This window comes from Pelophylax lessonae (assembly GCF_965119305.1).
Source record: "Pelophylax lessonae genome assembly, chromosome: 12".
In the NCBI taxonomy this organism is placed as follows: domain Eukaryota; kingdom Metazoa; phylum Chordata; class Amphibia; order Anura; family Ranidae; genus Pelophylax; species Pelophylax lessonae.
Genome location: NC_138779.1, coordinates 131,492,284 through 131,508,546, shown reverse-complemented (window position 1 = coordinate 131,508,546; position 16,263 = coordinate 131,492,284). Strand labels below are relative to the sequence as shown.

General features: G+C 41.5%; 1 protein-coding gene across 2 annotated transcripts in view; it reads right to left on the bottom strand.

The window, feature by feature from the left end:
• The window catches only part of LOC309568718 (transmembrane protease serine 4-like), an 89,922-nt gene extending 74,341 nt beyond the window's left edge, over positions 1-15,581 (bottom strand). For both annotated transcript variants that reach the window (XM_082274463.1, XM_082274464.1), the window contains exon 1: positions 15,418-15,581. In XM_082274463.1, coding sequence (XP_082130589.1) covers positions 15,418-15,420 — 3 coding nt within the window. In that variant the 5' untranslated portion in view covers positions 15,421-15,581. The remainder of the gene's footprint in view (positions 1-15,417) is intronic.
• Between the last annotated feature and the right edge of the window lie 682 nt (positions 15,582-16,263).

Here is a 16,263-nt window from a genome sequence, read left to right as displayed (position 1 = left end):
TAAGGAAATTCACCCTCTCTATTTTTCCTGTTTACAATTACCATTAAAAGGAAAAGAAATTCCCACATTTTGGGTAGTCCCCAGAAAAGTAAGAGGGTAATCTTCCAATGAGGACACTAGTTCTGGTGACCTATGGGGTCAGAAAGAAATTCCTTTAACTTGCAGGGATTTCCTTTAACTTCCTGTTTGGCTATGGGACAGGAAGTGAAGGGACACAGATGGAGAAACAAAAAAAAAAAAAAAAATCTGATGGGTTTTTAATTTTCCTTTGCTCTATTTAAAAATTAAAAAAAAAAAAAAAAAAAAAAAAAAAAAAAAAAAAAAAGTTTTGCCTATGGTTCTACTTTAATTAACAAAATTTAAAGGAAAGGAAAAGCATTTTCAAAATCTCAATGGACTCTGCTTAAAACATAAAAAATTTACATTTCTTTAAAATAAAAAATTACTTTTCTTGGTGTGGTAGTTTTGGGATTTCAGCCTTGATCTTCCATGATCAGCCACATGTTCTAACCCAGAACATTGGACCTGAACGCAAGGCAAACATTTTAATACACATATGAAATACATTAATGAGAACTGTTTTACCTGCAAAGGATTTGTATTTCTGTTCATACAGTCCTTAGATTTATACAGCTCTGCCATACAGTACAACCTTTTCTAGCAGGGTAGGGAACGAGATCTTTTTCTGCTAGTTTCACTTTCCAACCCCACCCTATAAACAGACAGTGAATATAGGAGGCGCACACTCTGTGTCAGTCTGATATAAGCATGCTCCTTATCCTGCAGCACACCTGACTGGCTCCGTGTGCTGTTACCTCCATTCCACCCAACCCCCACCTGTCTGCTGTGCTGACTGTGTAGTAGACTGCAAAAAGCTAATACCAAGGCAAACTCAGTTACACTGCTGGCATTTATAAAAATACATTTAATAATGTAGTAATGATTACAGAGGTGCATTAATGTGTGACTTGTATGTGTACCAGGAGTGGTAGCAGTGCTGGGACAAGGTCATCCAGCACCCAGGACAAAGAAGCCAAACTGTGCCCCCATTCCCCTTCATTATGTGCAGGCTTAGGGGCTGCTACCCCCAGTAAAACTGATGAGCCCATGGCAGCCAATCCTCCTGCCCACCCTTTGTCCCGGCCCTGAATGGAAGGGTAGTATTAAAACCAAAACTATAATATATGGCAACCATTTGCTAGATATGTAAGGATAGGATAGGAAAGGGTTAAACCCTGGGTTGGTTTATTTTTTGCTGTCTATGACCTGATGGGGAGATTTCTCTTCACTTTACTTACTTTTTGGAGATGCAACAGGAAGTGAGAAAAATATAAATTTCTGTAATACTACTGTGAGTCTCTGTTGTCAGAAAAAGAAATGGTCTTCATGGCTGACAACCTCAAAACAAATGCTTAAAGAGGAAGTAAAGCTTCCTATGTAACTTGTACCTATAGGTGAGCCTATGATAAGGCTTACCTATGTAACTTGTACCTATAGGTGAGCCCAGATAAGGCTTACCTATGTAACTTGTACCTATAGGTGAGCCCAGATAAGGCTTACCTATGTAACTTGTACCTATAGGTGAGCCTATGATAAGGCTTACCTATGTAACTTGTACCTATAGGCGAGCCCAGATAAGGCTTACCTATGTAACTTGTACCTATAGGTGAGCCCAGATAAGGCTTACCTATGTAACTTGTACCTATAGGTGAGCCTATGATAAAGCTTACCTATGTAACTTGTACCTATAGGTGAGCCCAGATAAGGCTCACCTATGTAACTTGTACCTATAGGTGAGCCCGGATAAGGCTTACCTATGTAACTTGTACCTATAGGTGAGCCCAGATAAGGCTTACCTATGTAACTTGTACCTATAGGTGAGCCCAGATAAGGCTTACCTATGTAACTTGTACCTATAGGTGAGCCTATGATAAGGCTTACCTATGTAACTTGTACCTATAGGTGAGCCTATGATAAGGCTTACCTATAGGTACTGTATATATCTCTTAAACTTGCACCGTTTAGGAGATATATACTTTAACCACTTCTAGACCGAGCCCATTTCTGACACATGTTGTTAAAATCTGTATTTTCAGCTAGAAAATTACTTAGAACCCCCAAACATTATATCTATATTTTTTTTTAGCAAAGAGTCTGGAGAATAAAATGGCGGTCATTGCAATATTTTTTGTCACGTGGTATCTGCGCAGCGGTCTTTCAAAAGCCATTTTATTGGAAAAAGTAAATTTCACTGCATATAAAAAAAAACTAAACAGTAAAGTTAGCCCATTTTTTGTATATTGAAAGAGGAGGCCACACCGAGTAAATAGATACTTAACATGTTACGGTTTAAAATTGCGCACAACCGCGGAATGGCAACAAACTACGGTCAATAAAAATCTCCATAGGCGACATTTTAAAATGTTTTAACGGTTACCAGTTTAGAGTTACAGTGTAGCTCTTCTTTTAGAATGATTGCTCTCGCTCTTGCGATCGTGGTGATACCTCACATGTGTGGTTTGAACAGTGCATTCATTTGCGGGTGCGACTTCTGTATGCGTTTTCTTTCGTGCGTGAGCTCATGGCAACGGGGGCGCTTTAAAAAATGCTGATTTCGGCACTTTGAATACATTGAAATCCAGTAGAGGGGTCTGGAGTCTTTTACACCCCCGATCCCTCCATAAAGAGTACCTGTCACTGCCTATTACTGTCACAAGGGATGTTTACATTGCTTGTGACAGCAATAAAAGTGATCAGATTTTTTTTTTTTTTAAACTGTGCTAAAATTAAAACATGTAATAAAATAAATAGGAAAAAAAATGTTTTTGAATACTGTCACTTTTTTAAATTTGGTGCCTTTAGCCGCCGGGTTACTACATCGGAGTTCAGATCGAAGCCGAATCCGGCTTTGATCGGGACTCCAACCAGCCGGCGGACATGTTGGCTGGTTGCTCGAGTCTCCCGGTGGGATGGGAGACCTGGGCAGAGCTGCGGAAGGGGGGGGCATCCCCTCCCGCTCGCTGGGGTAATGACCGAGCGGCTCCTGAGCCGCATCAGCCATTATGACCTGAAAGCCGACCGCTGGCTCTAAAAAATGGTGCCTCTAGCTGCAGGCATCACCCCGGTACAACCACTTCTCTGAGCCGACCTAGAGCTACGTCAGTTTGCAGGAAGTGGTTAAATGCAGCCAGTGACATCACTGACGCATGCGCTCTGAAGGAACAGCCGCCCGTGCTGTACCTAGGGTTGCCACCTCATTCCTTTAAACCAGGACACATATTAATTACACAGGTCCTGAGGCTAATATAATGCACAAAAGGCACTAATGCCTCGTACACACAATATGATAATCGTACGAAAAAAATCGATTTCGAATTGATCGCACGATAATCTGATCGTTAGTACACAGCTTTCAACAACCAATCACGACATTTCATCCAACAAAATCCGAAGGGGCAAACACGAAAACTTTTGTCGTACAATAGCCTAGCGAACGACAATCGTTTAATCAGTGCAGTATGCATCCGCTAAAAATCGATAGACAAGGACCACGAATGATCAGAAACACGAAAATAACCCATAAAAAGCCTGGCTGCCATTGTTTTTGTTTTGCACTATTCAATACGTAGCTACGCAATTAGGAAGCTTTTCCAGAATCGTACAAAAAAATCATAGGTTTAGTGCGCATTGTTAAATTCAATACTATTATCATGCAACAAAATGCGAACGATAAGTCATCTGATTATCTGATCCCCCACCTGGGTTCCTAAAAAACTGTATAAAAAAAAAAAAAAAATAAATATTGTAAAAAAATACAAAAAAATGTACTTAGTAGTAGTAATTGATAAAAAAAAACTACTGATACTGTCCACTGCCCTACTGATACAGTCCACTGCTCTACTGACCCCATGCTCTGCCCTTATGACAAAGTCCACTGCCCTATTGACTGACACCATCCACTGCCCTACTGACTGACACCATCCACTGTCCTACTGACACCAACCACTGCTCTACTAAATTACACTATCCACTGTCCTACTGACACCAACCACTTCTCTACTGACTGACACCATCCACTGTCCTACTGACACCATCCTCTGCCCTTATGACAAAGTCCACTGCCCTACTGACTGACACCATCCACTGTCCTACTGACACCAACTACTGTTCTACTAAATGACACTATCCACTGTCCTACTGACACCAACCACTGCTCTACTGACTGACACCATCCACTGTCCTACTGACACCAACTACTGTTCTACTAAATGACACTATCCACTGTCCTACTGACACCAACCACTGCTCTACTGACTGACACCATCCACTGTCCTACTGACACCAACCACTGCTCTACTGACTGACACCATCCACTATCCTACTGACCCCATCCTCTGCCCTTATGACAAAGTCCACTGCTCTACTGACTGACACCATCCACTGTCCTACTGACATCAACTATTGCTCTACTGACTGACACCATCCACTGTCCTAATGACACCAACTACTGCTCTACTGACTGACACCATCCACTGTCTTACTGACACCAACTACTGCTCTACTGACTGACACCATCCACTGTCTTACTGACACCAACTACTGCTCTACTGACTGACACCATCCTCTGTCCTACTGACACCAACCACTGCTCTACTGACTGACACTATCCAATGGCCTACTGACACCAACCACTGCTCTACTGACTGACACCATCCACTGTCCTATTGACACCAACCACTGCTCTACTGACTGACACCATCCATTGTCCTACTGACACCAACCACTGCTCTAATGACACCATCCACTATCCTACTGACACCAACTACTGCTCTAGTGACACCATCCACTATCCTACTGACACCAACTACTGCTCTAGTGACTGACACCATCCACTGTCCTACTGACACAACCACTGCTCCACTGACTGACACCATCCACTATCCTACTGACACCAACTACTGCTCTAGTGACTGACACCATCCACTGTCCTACTGACACAACCACTGTTCCACTGATTGACACCATCCACTGTTCTACTGACACCAACTAATGCTCTACTGACTGACACCATCCACGGTCCTACTGACACCAACTACTGCTCTACTGACTGACACCATCAACTGTCCTACTGACACCAACTACTGTCTACTGACTGACACCATCAACTGTCCTACTGATACCAACCACTGCTCAACTGACTGACACCATCCACTGTCCTACTGACACCAACTACTGTCTACTGACTGACACCATCAACTGTCCTACTGACACCAACTACTGTCTACTGACTGACACCATCCACTGTCCTACTGACACCAACTACTGTCTACTGACTGACACCATCAACTGTCCTACTGATACCAACCACTGCTCAACTGACTGACACCATCCACTGTCCTACTGACACCAACTACTGTCTACTGACTGACACCATCAACTGTCCCACTGACACCAACCACTGCTCAACTGACTGACACCATCCTCTGTCCTACTGACACCAACTACTGCTCTACTAACTGACATCATCCACTATCCTACTGACACCAACATCTACAGTATGTATAAAATACACATGCACATGCACATGCGTGTTTGAGCTCTGGATTGGACACCGTAATGCAATAGGCTGGACGCACCTATGATAAGAGCCCATTCACACCTGTTGTGGTGCCTTAGAATGTACTCCTATGTTAGCATGCATAGGCTACCAGCGCATCACAATGGACCAGAAAACAGGCATGCTTACTTTTTCTAATGCAACACACACTTGACTTATTCACTTTAAGGTCAACACAGAGGACAAGGGGGCCCTCTTCACATCTAGAGGAAAACAGATTTCATCCCCAAATACGGAAAGGTTTCTTCACCGTAAGAGCTGTGAAAATGTGGAATAGACTCCCTCCAGAGGTGGTTCAGGGTAGCTCACTAGATTGCTTTAAAAAGGCCTGGATTCTTTCCTGGGTGTACATAATATAAACGGGTACTAATATTTATAGGTAGAGTTGATCCAGGGAATATCTGATTGCTTTTCGGGGGATCAGGAGGGATTTTTTTTTCTTCTGCTGTACAGAGATGTATAGTAACTAAGTAGAACTTCTTCACTGCTGTTCTTAAGTACTAAAAGGCGGTATCTAAGGAGGAAATTTCCGCACTTTATGGAGGAATAAATTGGCTGCAGCCTACCTCAAAAATATAGACTGTGAGGTCAATATTCGATATATATTTGGGGTGGTGAGGTAATTGGTGCTGCCTAAAAATATGGTGGTGTACTGAATTCTTAATATCACAATACAATGCGGAACAATCAAATACAGAAATGACAAACCATATATGAAATACTATAAATATAAAGTGCAATATAAAGTGCAATAGTATAAACGGTGGGTGAATAAATAATTAAGTATAAATATAAAGTGCTTGGTGGGCAAAGAGTAACCAAATAAAGTGAAAAAAGTGTCAGAAAGAATATATATATCGGTCACTATAAATTAGAACAAAGTATACGTGAAAAAAATTCCAAGAGTATCAACAAGGTTGATAGATAAAATGGTAAAGTGATTCCAATAAAAATTGGATAAAATTGATAGTGAATAAATATGAAAAAATCTGAGAAAGCGATCAAGTGCAAAAAGATCCTGAAATGGACCGGTGAACTGAAGAAAATAGAAAAAATGGCCAAGACCTATTAGTGGTAGTGAATAAATATATCAAGGAAAAAAGTGATCAAGTGCAGTGGTCCTACCAAATGTAGGATTGGTAGAAGGACCATTAGAAAAACCAAAAATACAAGAAATTGGCCAAGAAATATGTATAAATATATGAAAAATCATAGAAGATAAAAAAAGTGGGCAGAAAAGTCCATAAAGTTCATAAAGTGATTAAAGTATCGGATTGATGGGTGACTCTTGAGGTGATCCAGGTGTTGGGTGTCGGGTGAGGAAACAGTGCTCCCCTTTCAATTTATCCCGCACTCACCAGAAGTTGGCACCCCTGCAGGGGTAACCAGCGTGTTGGTAACAAGGTATGCCCTCAGTAAGGAACTTCAATGGTAAATCATGAATCCTCTTTCCCAAAATAGTATATACAAATGGTATCAGTAAGCCTCAAGTGCAGTTCATATCCATCACAAATAAATCCAGGGTCATGTACAGGAGAAAAGAGCCTCGTATAGTGAAGTACTGATTAACAATATCTTCCTTTATTATAAAAATAAGAATAGTACTCACATTTAATACAGGTAAATAGGAGAGCAATGAGCTAAGGACCGCAAGACCCTCTTTAGCGGTGACTTCCGGGACGCTATGCGAGCCAACCACTGGATCTGCGTTCCAGTGATGTGGAAACTACGTAATTACCCCCTACACGTTTCGTCATCAATGACGTCTTCAGGAGGAATATGATGGATATGAACTGCACTTGAGGCTTACTGATACCATTTGAATATATGTACTTTATATTTATAGTATTTCATATATGGTTTGTCATTTCTGTATTTGATTGTACCGCATTTTATTGTGATATTAAGAATTCAGTACACCACCATATTTTTAGGCAGCGCCAATTACCTCACCACCCCTACTATAAAAGGCGGTATATGTACTTTACTAGAGTAACATTTTTTTCCTTCTTCTTCCACTTTTACTTCTGTACATATTTTTGATGAGTTTTTTTATGTGCTGCATCGTTACTCGTTACAATTATAAAAATGTTACGAATAATTCCATTCCAACCCCGCACCGCCGCTGACTTTTTTTACTAGAGTCTCACTGTCTCTGAGACTCAGAAGTCATGACCAATCCCCGACCCGATGCGGTGGCTCAGGGGCAGAGCCTCGCTGCCTCTGCCCTCCCTCGGCTCGGCCCGAGTCCCGCCTCCCGCTCGGCTCTCAAGTGAAGTGGTGGTGGCGAGAGAGGAGAGACACCTGCCTGCGGAATGATCTCTCTGGGCCCTGGCTGGGGGATGGACTGTGAGTTACTAGAGTCTAGACTACTAGACTGTCTCTGGGCACTGAGCAGTGCGGGAGAACTGGATGGAGGTAGGAATATATTCTTCTTTCAGCAGGGGGGACTGGACTGGGGACTGTAGAGAGAGAGGCTGGAGGACTCGAGACAGCCTAAGGTAGGAGAAGTAAGAACTGTCTTGAAGTCAAGTCACTCACTAAGGGGATCGGATCTATTCAATGGGGGGAGGGACCTGCCCTGGCCTGCCCTACTCTAAGGGGGATCTATAATGGGAGGGGGACCCTGGTCTGCTCTAAGGGGGCTCTATAATGGGAGGGGGACCTTGGCCTGCTCTAAGGGGAATCTATAATGGGAGGGGGACACTGGCCTGCTCTAAGGGGAATCTATAATGGAAGGGGGACCCTGGCCTGCTCTAAGGGGAATCTATAATGGGAGGGGGACCCTGGCCTGCTCTAAGTGGGATCTATAATGGGAGGGGGAACCTGGCCTGCTCTAAGTGGGATCTATAATGGGAGGGGGGCCCTGGCCTGCTCTAAGGGGGATCTATAATAGGAGGGGGACCCTGGCCTACTCTAAGGGGAATCTGTAATGGGAGGGGGACCCTGGCCTGCTCTTTTGACTACTTTCTTTAATAACTACATAACACAATACTTGTACTTTTACTTTCAGTACTTGAGTAGTAAATTTTAAAATAAACTACTTGCAATACTTAAGTACAAAAAATGTTGAATACTTTAGTACTTCTACTTAAGTGTGGTGCTTAAAGAGCACTTCAACGTCTACTCAAGTCACTTTTTTGATAGAGCACTTTTTACACAAGTCTGGGTCTCTAGCACTTTATACATCTCTGCTGCTGTAGCAAATTGGATCATGCTTTGCTGGTTCTTTTTTGCCTTCCTCTGGGTCAACTGCAGGTATAGGATTGTGTATATGGGATTGTATGGTTGGGTTTTTTTTTATTACTGTTTTTTCTTGTTTTTTATTGGTTGAGCCAGATGGACTTGTGTCTTTTTTTAACCTTACTAACTTTGTAACACCACAACATAACAGCATTACTGTCCATTGCAAAACAGGTGTGTTCCCTCAGGACCCATTTATATCACCCATGATTTGACAATGTGCAGTATAGCTTGTTACTTACATTGCTGTACTGCAGTGGCTTTCATTTTGAATGGCATCCAAACACACCTTAACATTGCATGAGTACTGCACCATAACAAAGAAAAGTGTCCTGTGTGATGTGGTGTACTGTGAAAAAAATGCAGCCTCCCCCATTTTTCATGTGTTGAGATGCAGAGCTGCTTATTCATTTTGAATGTGCTGCCTAACGCAGAACGCCGCTACATGCCTCAATGCCCAAAAATGTGCGCATTGCAGCCTAGTTTGATGTGGTGTAAATGGAAGTCATTGTAAATGACACCATTATAGTCAAATTACATATTACAAGAGAGGATTAGTGATTGCTGATAGATATACCTGTTATAAATCTGGGGGAAAAAAGTTATTGATGGCCTGATGATTTTGTACGTTTGCCCACTGACAAAGAAATGATCAGTCTATCATTTTAATGGTAGGTTTATTTTAACAATGATAGACAAAATAACAACAAAAATATCCAGAAAAACACATTTCATAAAAAAAGTTATTCATTTTTTTGCATTTTAATGAGTGAAATAAGTATTGTATCCCCTATAAATCAGCAAGATTTCTGGCTCCCAGGTGTCTTCTATACAGGTAACGAGCTGAGAGTAGGAGCACTCTTCTAAAGGGAGTGCTCCTAATCGCAGCTTGTTATCTGTATAAATGACCCCTATCCACAGAAGCAATCGATCAACCAGATTCCAATCTCTCCCTCATGGCCAAGACTAAAGAGCCGTCCAATGATGTCAGAGACAAGATTGTAGACCTACACTAGACTGGAATGGGCTACAAGACCATCACCAAGTAGCTTGGCAAGAGGATAACAACAGTTGGTGCAATTATTGGCAAATGGAAGAAACACAAAAATAACTGTCAATCTCTCTTGGTATGGGGCTCCATGCAAGATCTCACCTCATGGAGTTTCAATAATCATGAGAACGGTGAGGAATAAGCCCAGAACTACATGGGAGAATCTTGTCAATGATCTCAAGGCAGCTGGGACCATAGTCACCAAGAAAACAATTGGTAACACACTACGCCATGAAGGACTGAAATCCTGCAACGCCTGCAAGGTCCCCCCACACAAGAAAGCACATGTACAGGCCTGTCTAAAGTTTGCTAATCAACATCTGAATGATTCAGAGGAGAACTGGGTGAAAGTGTTGTGGTCAGATGAGACCAAAATCAAGCTCTTTGGCATCTACTCAACTCTCTGTGTTTGTGGAGGAATGCTGCCTATGACCCCAAAAACACCATCCCCACCATCAAACATGGAGGTGGTTGTGGTTTCATTTTTCTGCTAAGGGGACAGGACAACTTCACTTCAAAGGGACTATGGGCAGAACCATGTACTGTCTAATCTTGGGTGAGAACCTCCTTCCCTCAGCCAGGGCATTGAAAATAGGTTGTGGATGGATCTTCTAGCATGACAATGACCCAAAACACACAGCCACGGCAACAAATAAGTGGCTCAAGAAGAAGCAAATTAAGGTCCCGGAGTGGCCTAGCCAGTTTCCAGACCTTAACCTCATAGAAAATATGTGGAGGGAGCTGAAGGTTCAAGAAACTAAACGTCAGCCTCAAAACCTTAACCACTTGCTGACCAGCTGCTCTAGTTTTACTGCGGCAGGTCGGCTCTATTATGCAAAATGACATACCTGTACGTCGCTTAGAGTAATAGATAGTGGGGGCGTGCGAACGCCGCCGGAGGCATGCACACACACTGATTGGCCAGAGGGGAACCAATCAGTGGGTCCGGCGGACGCGATGTCTACCGGCCCCCTGTGATCGCTCCCCGTGGCGTAAGAATGGCGGTCTGCCAATGTAAACAAGGCAGACCACTGTTCTGTCAGAGATGAATACAGGGATCCTGTGTTCCTCCTATTTAGGATCACAGGTCTCTGTGTTTATCCAATAAGTACAACCCTTTGCACACTTAACCCTTTGATCGCCCCTGGTGTTAACCCCTTCCCTGCCAGTGTCATTAATTAGTACAGTAACACATATTTTTAGCACTGATTACTGTATTAGTGTCACTGGTCCCTTCCAAAGTGTCAAGTCCTGCTAAAAATCGCTGATCGCTGCCATTACTAGTAAAAAAATATAAAAAAATAAAAATTACATAAATCTTTCCCCTGTTTGTAGACTTGATACCTTTTTCGCAAACCAATTAATATACACTTTTTGGGAATTTCTTTTGCCAAAAATATGTGGTAGAATACATATTGGCCTAAATTGATGAAAAAATTAGATTTTTAATTTTTTTTTTATTCTGAATGTTTTATAGCAGAAAGTAAAAAATATTGTTTTGTTTTTTTTTTTTCAGAATTGACGCTATTTTTTTTATTTAAAGCGCAAAAAATAAAAACCGCAGAGGTGATCAAATACCACCAAAAGAAAGCTCTATTTGTGGGAAAAAATGGTCATCAATTTTATTTGGGTACAGCGTCGCACGACCGTGCAATTGTCAATTAAAGTAACGCAGTGCTGTATTGCAAAAAATGGCCTGGTCATTAAGGGGGTAAAACCGCCCGGTCTTTAAGTGGTTAATGACTTGGAGAGGATCTGCAGAGAGGAGTGGGACAAAATCCCTGCTGAGATGTGTGCTAAGTGGTGGCCAACTACAAGTAACGTCTGACCTCTGTGATTGCCAACAAGGGTTTCTCCACCAAGTACTAAGTCATGTTTTGCGAAGGGGTCAAATACTTTTTTTACTCATTAAAATGCAAATCAATTTAAAACATTATTGAAATCCATTTTTCTGAATATTTTTCTTGTTATTTTGTCACTCACAGTTAAAATAAACCTATGATTAAAATTATGGACTGATCATTTCTTTGTCAGTGGGCAAACATACAAAATCAGCAAGGGATCAAATACTTTTTTCCCTCACTGTAGGAAACCATCAGCTTATTACAAGAGAGCACTGCTTCTATATTTCTACTGACTGCCATGCAACTTACTTTTCATGAGAACTCTGTTGTACTTTGTTTATTCTGCTCAACTGTATTGTTTCTGACGTTAAAAAATAAAAGTAACAATTATAACTATATACTCTATAACAAATAAAGAGGCAAGAGTTGCATATATATGACACTTCTTTCAGACTGCAGACACTACAAATGCAACAGGCAATTGTTAAAGTGATTGTAAATGTTTTTTTTTTTTTAATAACAATCATGCCTATACTTAGCTGCTCTGTGCAATGGTTTTGCACAGAGCAGCCCCTATCATTTTCTACTGGGGTCCCTTGCTGGTGCTCCAGGCTCCACCTCTTCATCAGGTGCCCTCACGGAAAGCTGTTTTCCCTGGGGACACCTATGCAGGCTTGCTCCTAAATTCCACTGCTGCGTCCATTGACACAGACAGCGGGACTCAACCCTGCCATCCACTTCCATGTCACAGCTTTTGATTGACAGCAGCGGGAGCCAATAGCTCCCGCTGCTATCAATCTGTCCAATGAGAAGAGCGACAGTGGATGAACCTGCTGTGCTCAAGCATATTGCTGGTTTGGATTGGGCTCAAGTAAGAAAAGGGAGGGGGGGGGGGAGCTGTAGCACAGAAGGTTTTTCACTTTAATGCATAGAATGAGTTAGGGTAAATAACCTTAAGGCTTTACAACCAATTTAAGCCGGTAATAGATGGCTAGAATCTTGGCTGGTTCAGCAGGGACTGGCTGAGATTTGAACCATAATAAGGGTCGGCTGATTGTACCCAAGTTGATCAATCAATCAACATGAGTACGACCAGTCTGTCGGATTTTCATGTGAATATTGCCAGCGGCTATAGCCGCCAGCAATAATCACTTTGTGTTCAGTATGGCTCTGTGGAAGGGCTTTCCCCATTAACACTAACTGTGTTAATGGGGGAATTGAGTGATTTTCTTTCCTGCAATCCGTGGTTGTAGGAAAGAAAAATCTCTCCATCTTTGGCCATCTATGGCCAACTTTAGAGTTGATTGGATTTAAGTAAAGTTCACCTTACAAGCTGATTGTACAATCTATTTTGGATCTACCAACAACAATGCAGTGCTAGGGCTTGCCCGATTGGATACAAATTGAGTAGTTTAGCTAGATCCTCATATTACATCGTTTTTGGTAACGTTAAAGTTGATTGTACAGTTGAATTGTAGGGCGTTGAGTGACCCTAAAGCCCATGGCTGCACCATGATCACAAGGAATGTTAGCAATCATAGGGCATCCTAGTAGCCTTAAGCCTCATACACACAATGAGAATATTGAATCATCTGTTTTTTTTTGCATGCTAGTTTCATATCAAAAACCAAAAGCTTACTAAACTTGATAAAAAAATGACGTTCAACCCTATGAAGTCTATGGTTAGCATGTATAAGTTGGGCTCAGCCTAGCACCACTCCACACCACGTCATGTCTTGTGACATGTTTTCGTCTCACCCACTGGGGCTTAGTCATGAAGTGACCTCTATGACCATGCCCCAGTGGGTGGGGCAAAACATGTCGTGTGAAGTTGTGCTAGGCTGAGCCCATCTTGTACATGTCAACTACATAGACTGCATAGGGATGAGCAGCATTTTTTTTTTTAAGTTTGCTATACACTACTGGATAGTGACATTTTTCACCAGCACCTTATTCCTGAGCACCAGTGGGGCTATACATACTCCCTTTGCCTTTTTTACTTTTTTACTTAGAGCGGTACTGCAAGTATTAGCACATCAATAGGTTACTGAAGTTAAGAAAATTCTCGTAAGATAGAATACAACCTTGGAAGTGATGTGTTGTATAGTAATGTATTTTTTCATTTCAAAGCATGCGTGGTCTTGGTTTTCCGATTTTTTCCAGATGAATACTGTTCCAATTAAACGAAAATCATTTGTTCTGGTATCGTAAGAGAAAAATATTTGTGTTTGTCCTTTGGGATAATTTTGAATGAACTGTCATGATCTGCTCTCGAAAGCTGTGTATTAACTATCAGATTATCGTACGATCGCTCTGAAAGTGGTATTTTTTGTCTGATTTTCTCATAATGTGTACTAAGCATAAGACTCTAAATATTTAGTCCCTAAATGATTAGCGCTGTACAGATTTATTTGGAAAGTATTTAAATACACCCCCTTATTTATTTTACTACTTCTTTGTATGGAGTGAAAGGGTGAGCGGTCACCTGAAGTCTGAAAGTTTCTGCTTGTCAACTGTAATATCATGCACGGTTTTCTTACATCTAAAGCTGGCCAAAGCAGGATCGAAATCCAGCCGGTACAGCAGGGACTAGCCAAATTTCAACCAGTGTATGGCCATCCCTGCTCAACAGAAGTCTATTGTTTGAGCGACTTCGGTCAAAGAAGAATGTTGGAAAACTTTTCTCAATCAGCGGCTGCAGCCAATAGGTTACGGCTTTATACCATAACTATCTCCCATCCCATAGTGGGGTTACCAGCCCTTTGGCCTAAGGTGGGACTTATCAACACACACACACACACACACACACACACACACATCATAGGTTGAACTGGATGGACTGGTGTCTTTTTTTCCTAATTCATTAACTATGTAACTATATATACTTCTATAATTATGTAACTATATATACTTCGACTACTATTCTTAAGACTTTTGGGAATATGATTTCATAGCATGGGTACAACCAAAAATGTTTGCCAAATTTTCTCACGCATGGGTCCCATCACATGGCACAGGAGTTGATAAGGCTGACACCTGAATATGCCCTATTGATCCCCTACCATAAGCTTACAAGCACAATGGAGCAATGTTGATATTGTTCAGCTGATTATGGCATCATCCTTTTTACCATGGAAAGCAAATTCACAATCAAATGACTTCTGCATCCCTCCCTAACTTACAAGCCACAAAAAAAACTCAGCATTGTTGGCCACTGCTCATGCAAGGGAGGAAGCAAGATCTGCTTAGAAGATATATAGATTAAAAACATGGGTGACATTGGTAGTAAATATATTAAACTATACAGTTAGATGTGAACATATTTTTCATATTTATTGCTTAGGTACAAGATATGCTTTACATTACCCATACATGCATCTACTGAAAGCCAAAAGACATGTTTTCTACAGCACCATTGAATGATAAAAATAATAAAAAATAGGTTACAAAGTTTATTGTATACAAACGCACAAACAGTATGCTAGTTGCACGCTGGTTTTTTTTTTTTAAATGTGAAGCTTACTCTCCCTTTCTAAAGGAAAATAATTATTTAAATTCTCAAAGTAGACCATACAGAGATGAGGCTTTGAGTGGAAATCAGAACATGGAGGTTACAGGGCCAAGCCAGCCACATGTCTTTTTCTGGTATATCATACACTTACCATGGAGTATGCTCAAAGGGTCAAGGTCTTAAGACTTCACACTTCCACTGCGGAGTTCACTGATCCCAGAATATGTTTCAATGCCGTATGCTTATATCTCTGCAAGTCACAGCTTGTGTTTGATTATTTCAGAATGTCAGTTTCATCCTGTTGTCCCTACCTACATGTCTGTTTTATAAAAAAAAAAAACGAACATAGAAAGTTGTCAAACTGGAATTCCAGGTTTAGCCCTGCCCTGGACACCTTACAAGTTAAGCTTCTTCCGCCCTGACTCACCTATACATGCGAGAGTCTATTGTGACGAGACTGCTGCTCTTTACTGGAAACCTCACAGAACAACCATTGGGTTTCCTCCAGCTTACTACAATACTCTTCCAATGACAAGGAAGAAAACAGCTTATACTTGTTTTGATGTGCATGATAATTGTTATTACACTTGCTTGGATCATTATCAGAGAATAACACAGAATGCCACCTTTGAAGCGGAAGTTCACCTTAGAATTACTCTTTGAACATTAAATAGCCATAGAATACAAGTACATCGATAAATACTAAGCACCCTGTTTGAATTCTGCCTGCATTCTGGTTGCCCAGTAGGTATGAGAGCAGCCATATTCGTGTCCTAGTCTGAACCCACCTGAGCTATCCCACCAGGAAGGTGTAACTGTACTGAGCCAATCATAAGAGCCCCTAGTATACCTGTGGCTGCAGGGCAGGAAATGCCTTTGCCAAACTTACTCAGGTGGGTGTGGACTAAGATTCTAAAACCCCTGAACTCATCCATGTTGTTTAGCAATGAGCTTTGGAAACTGACAGCTATTTACCAGTGACACCATGCAATTAATG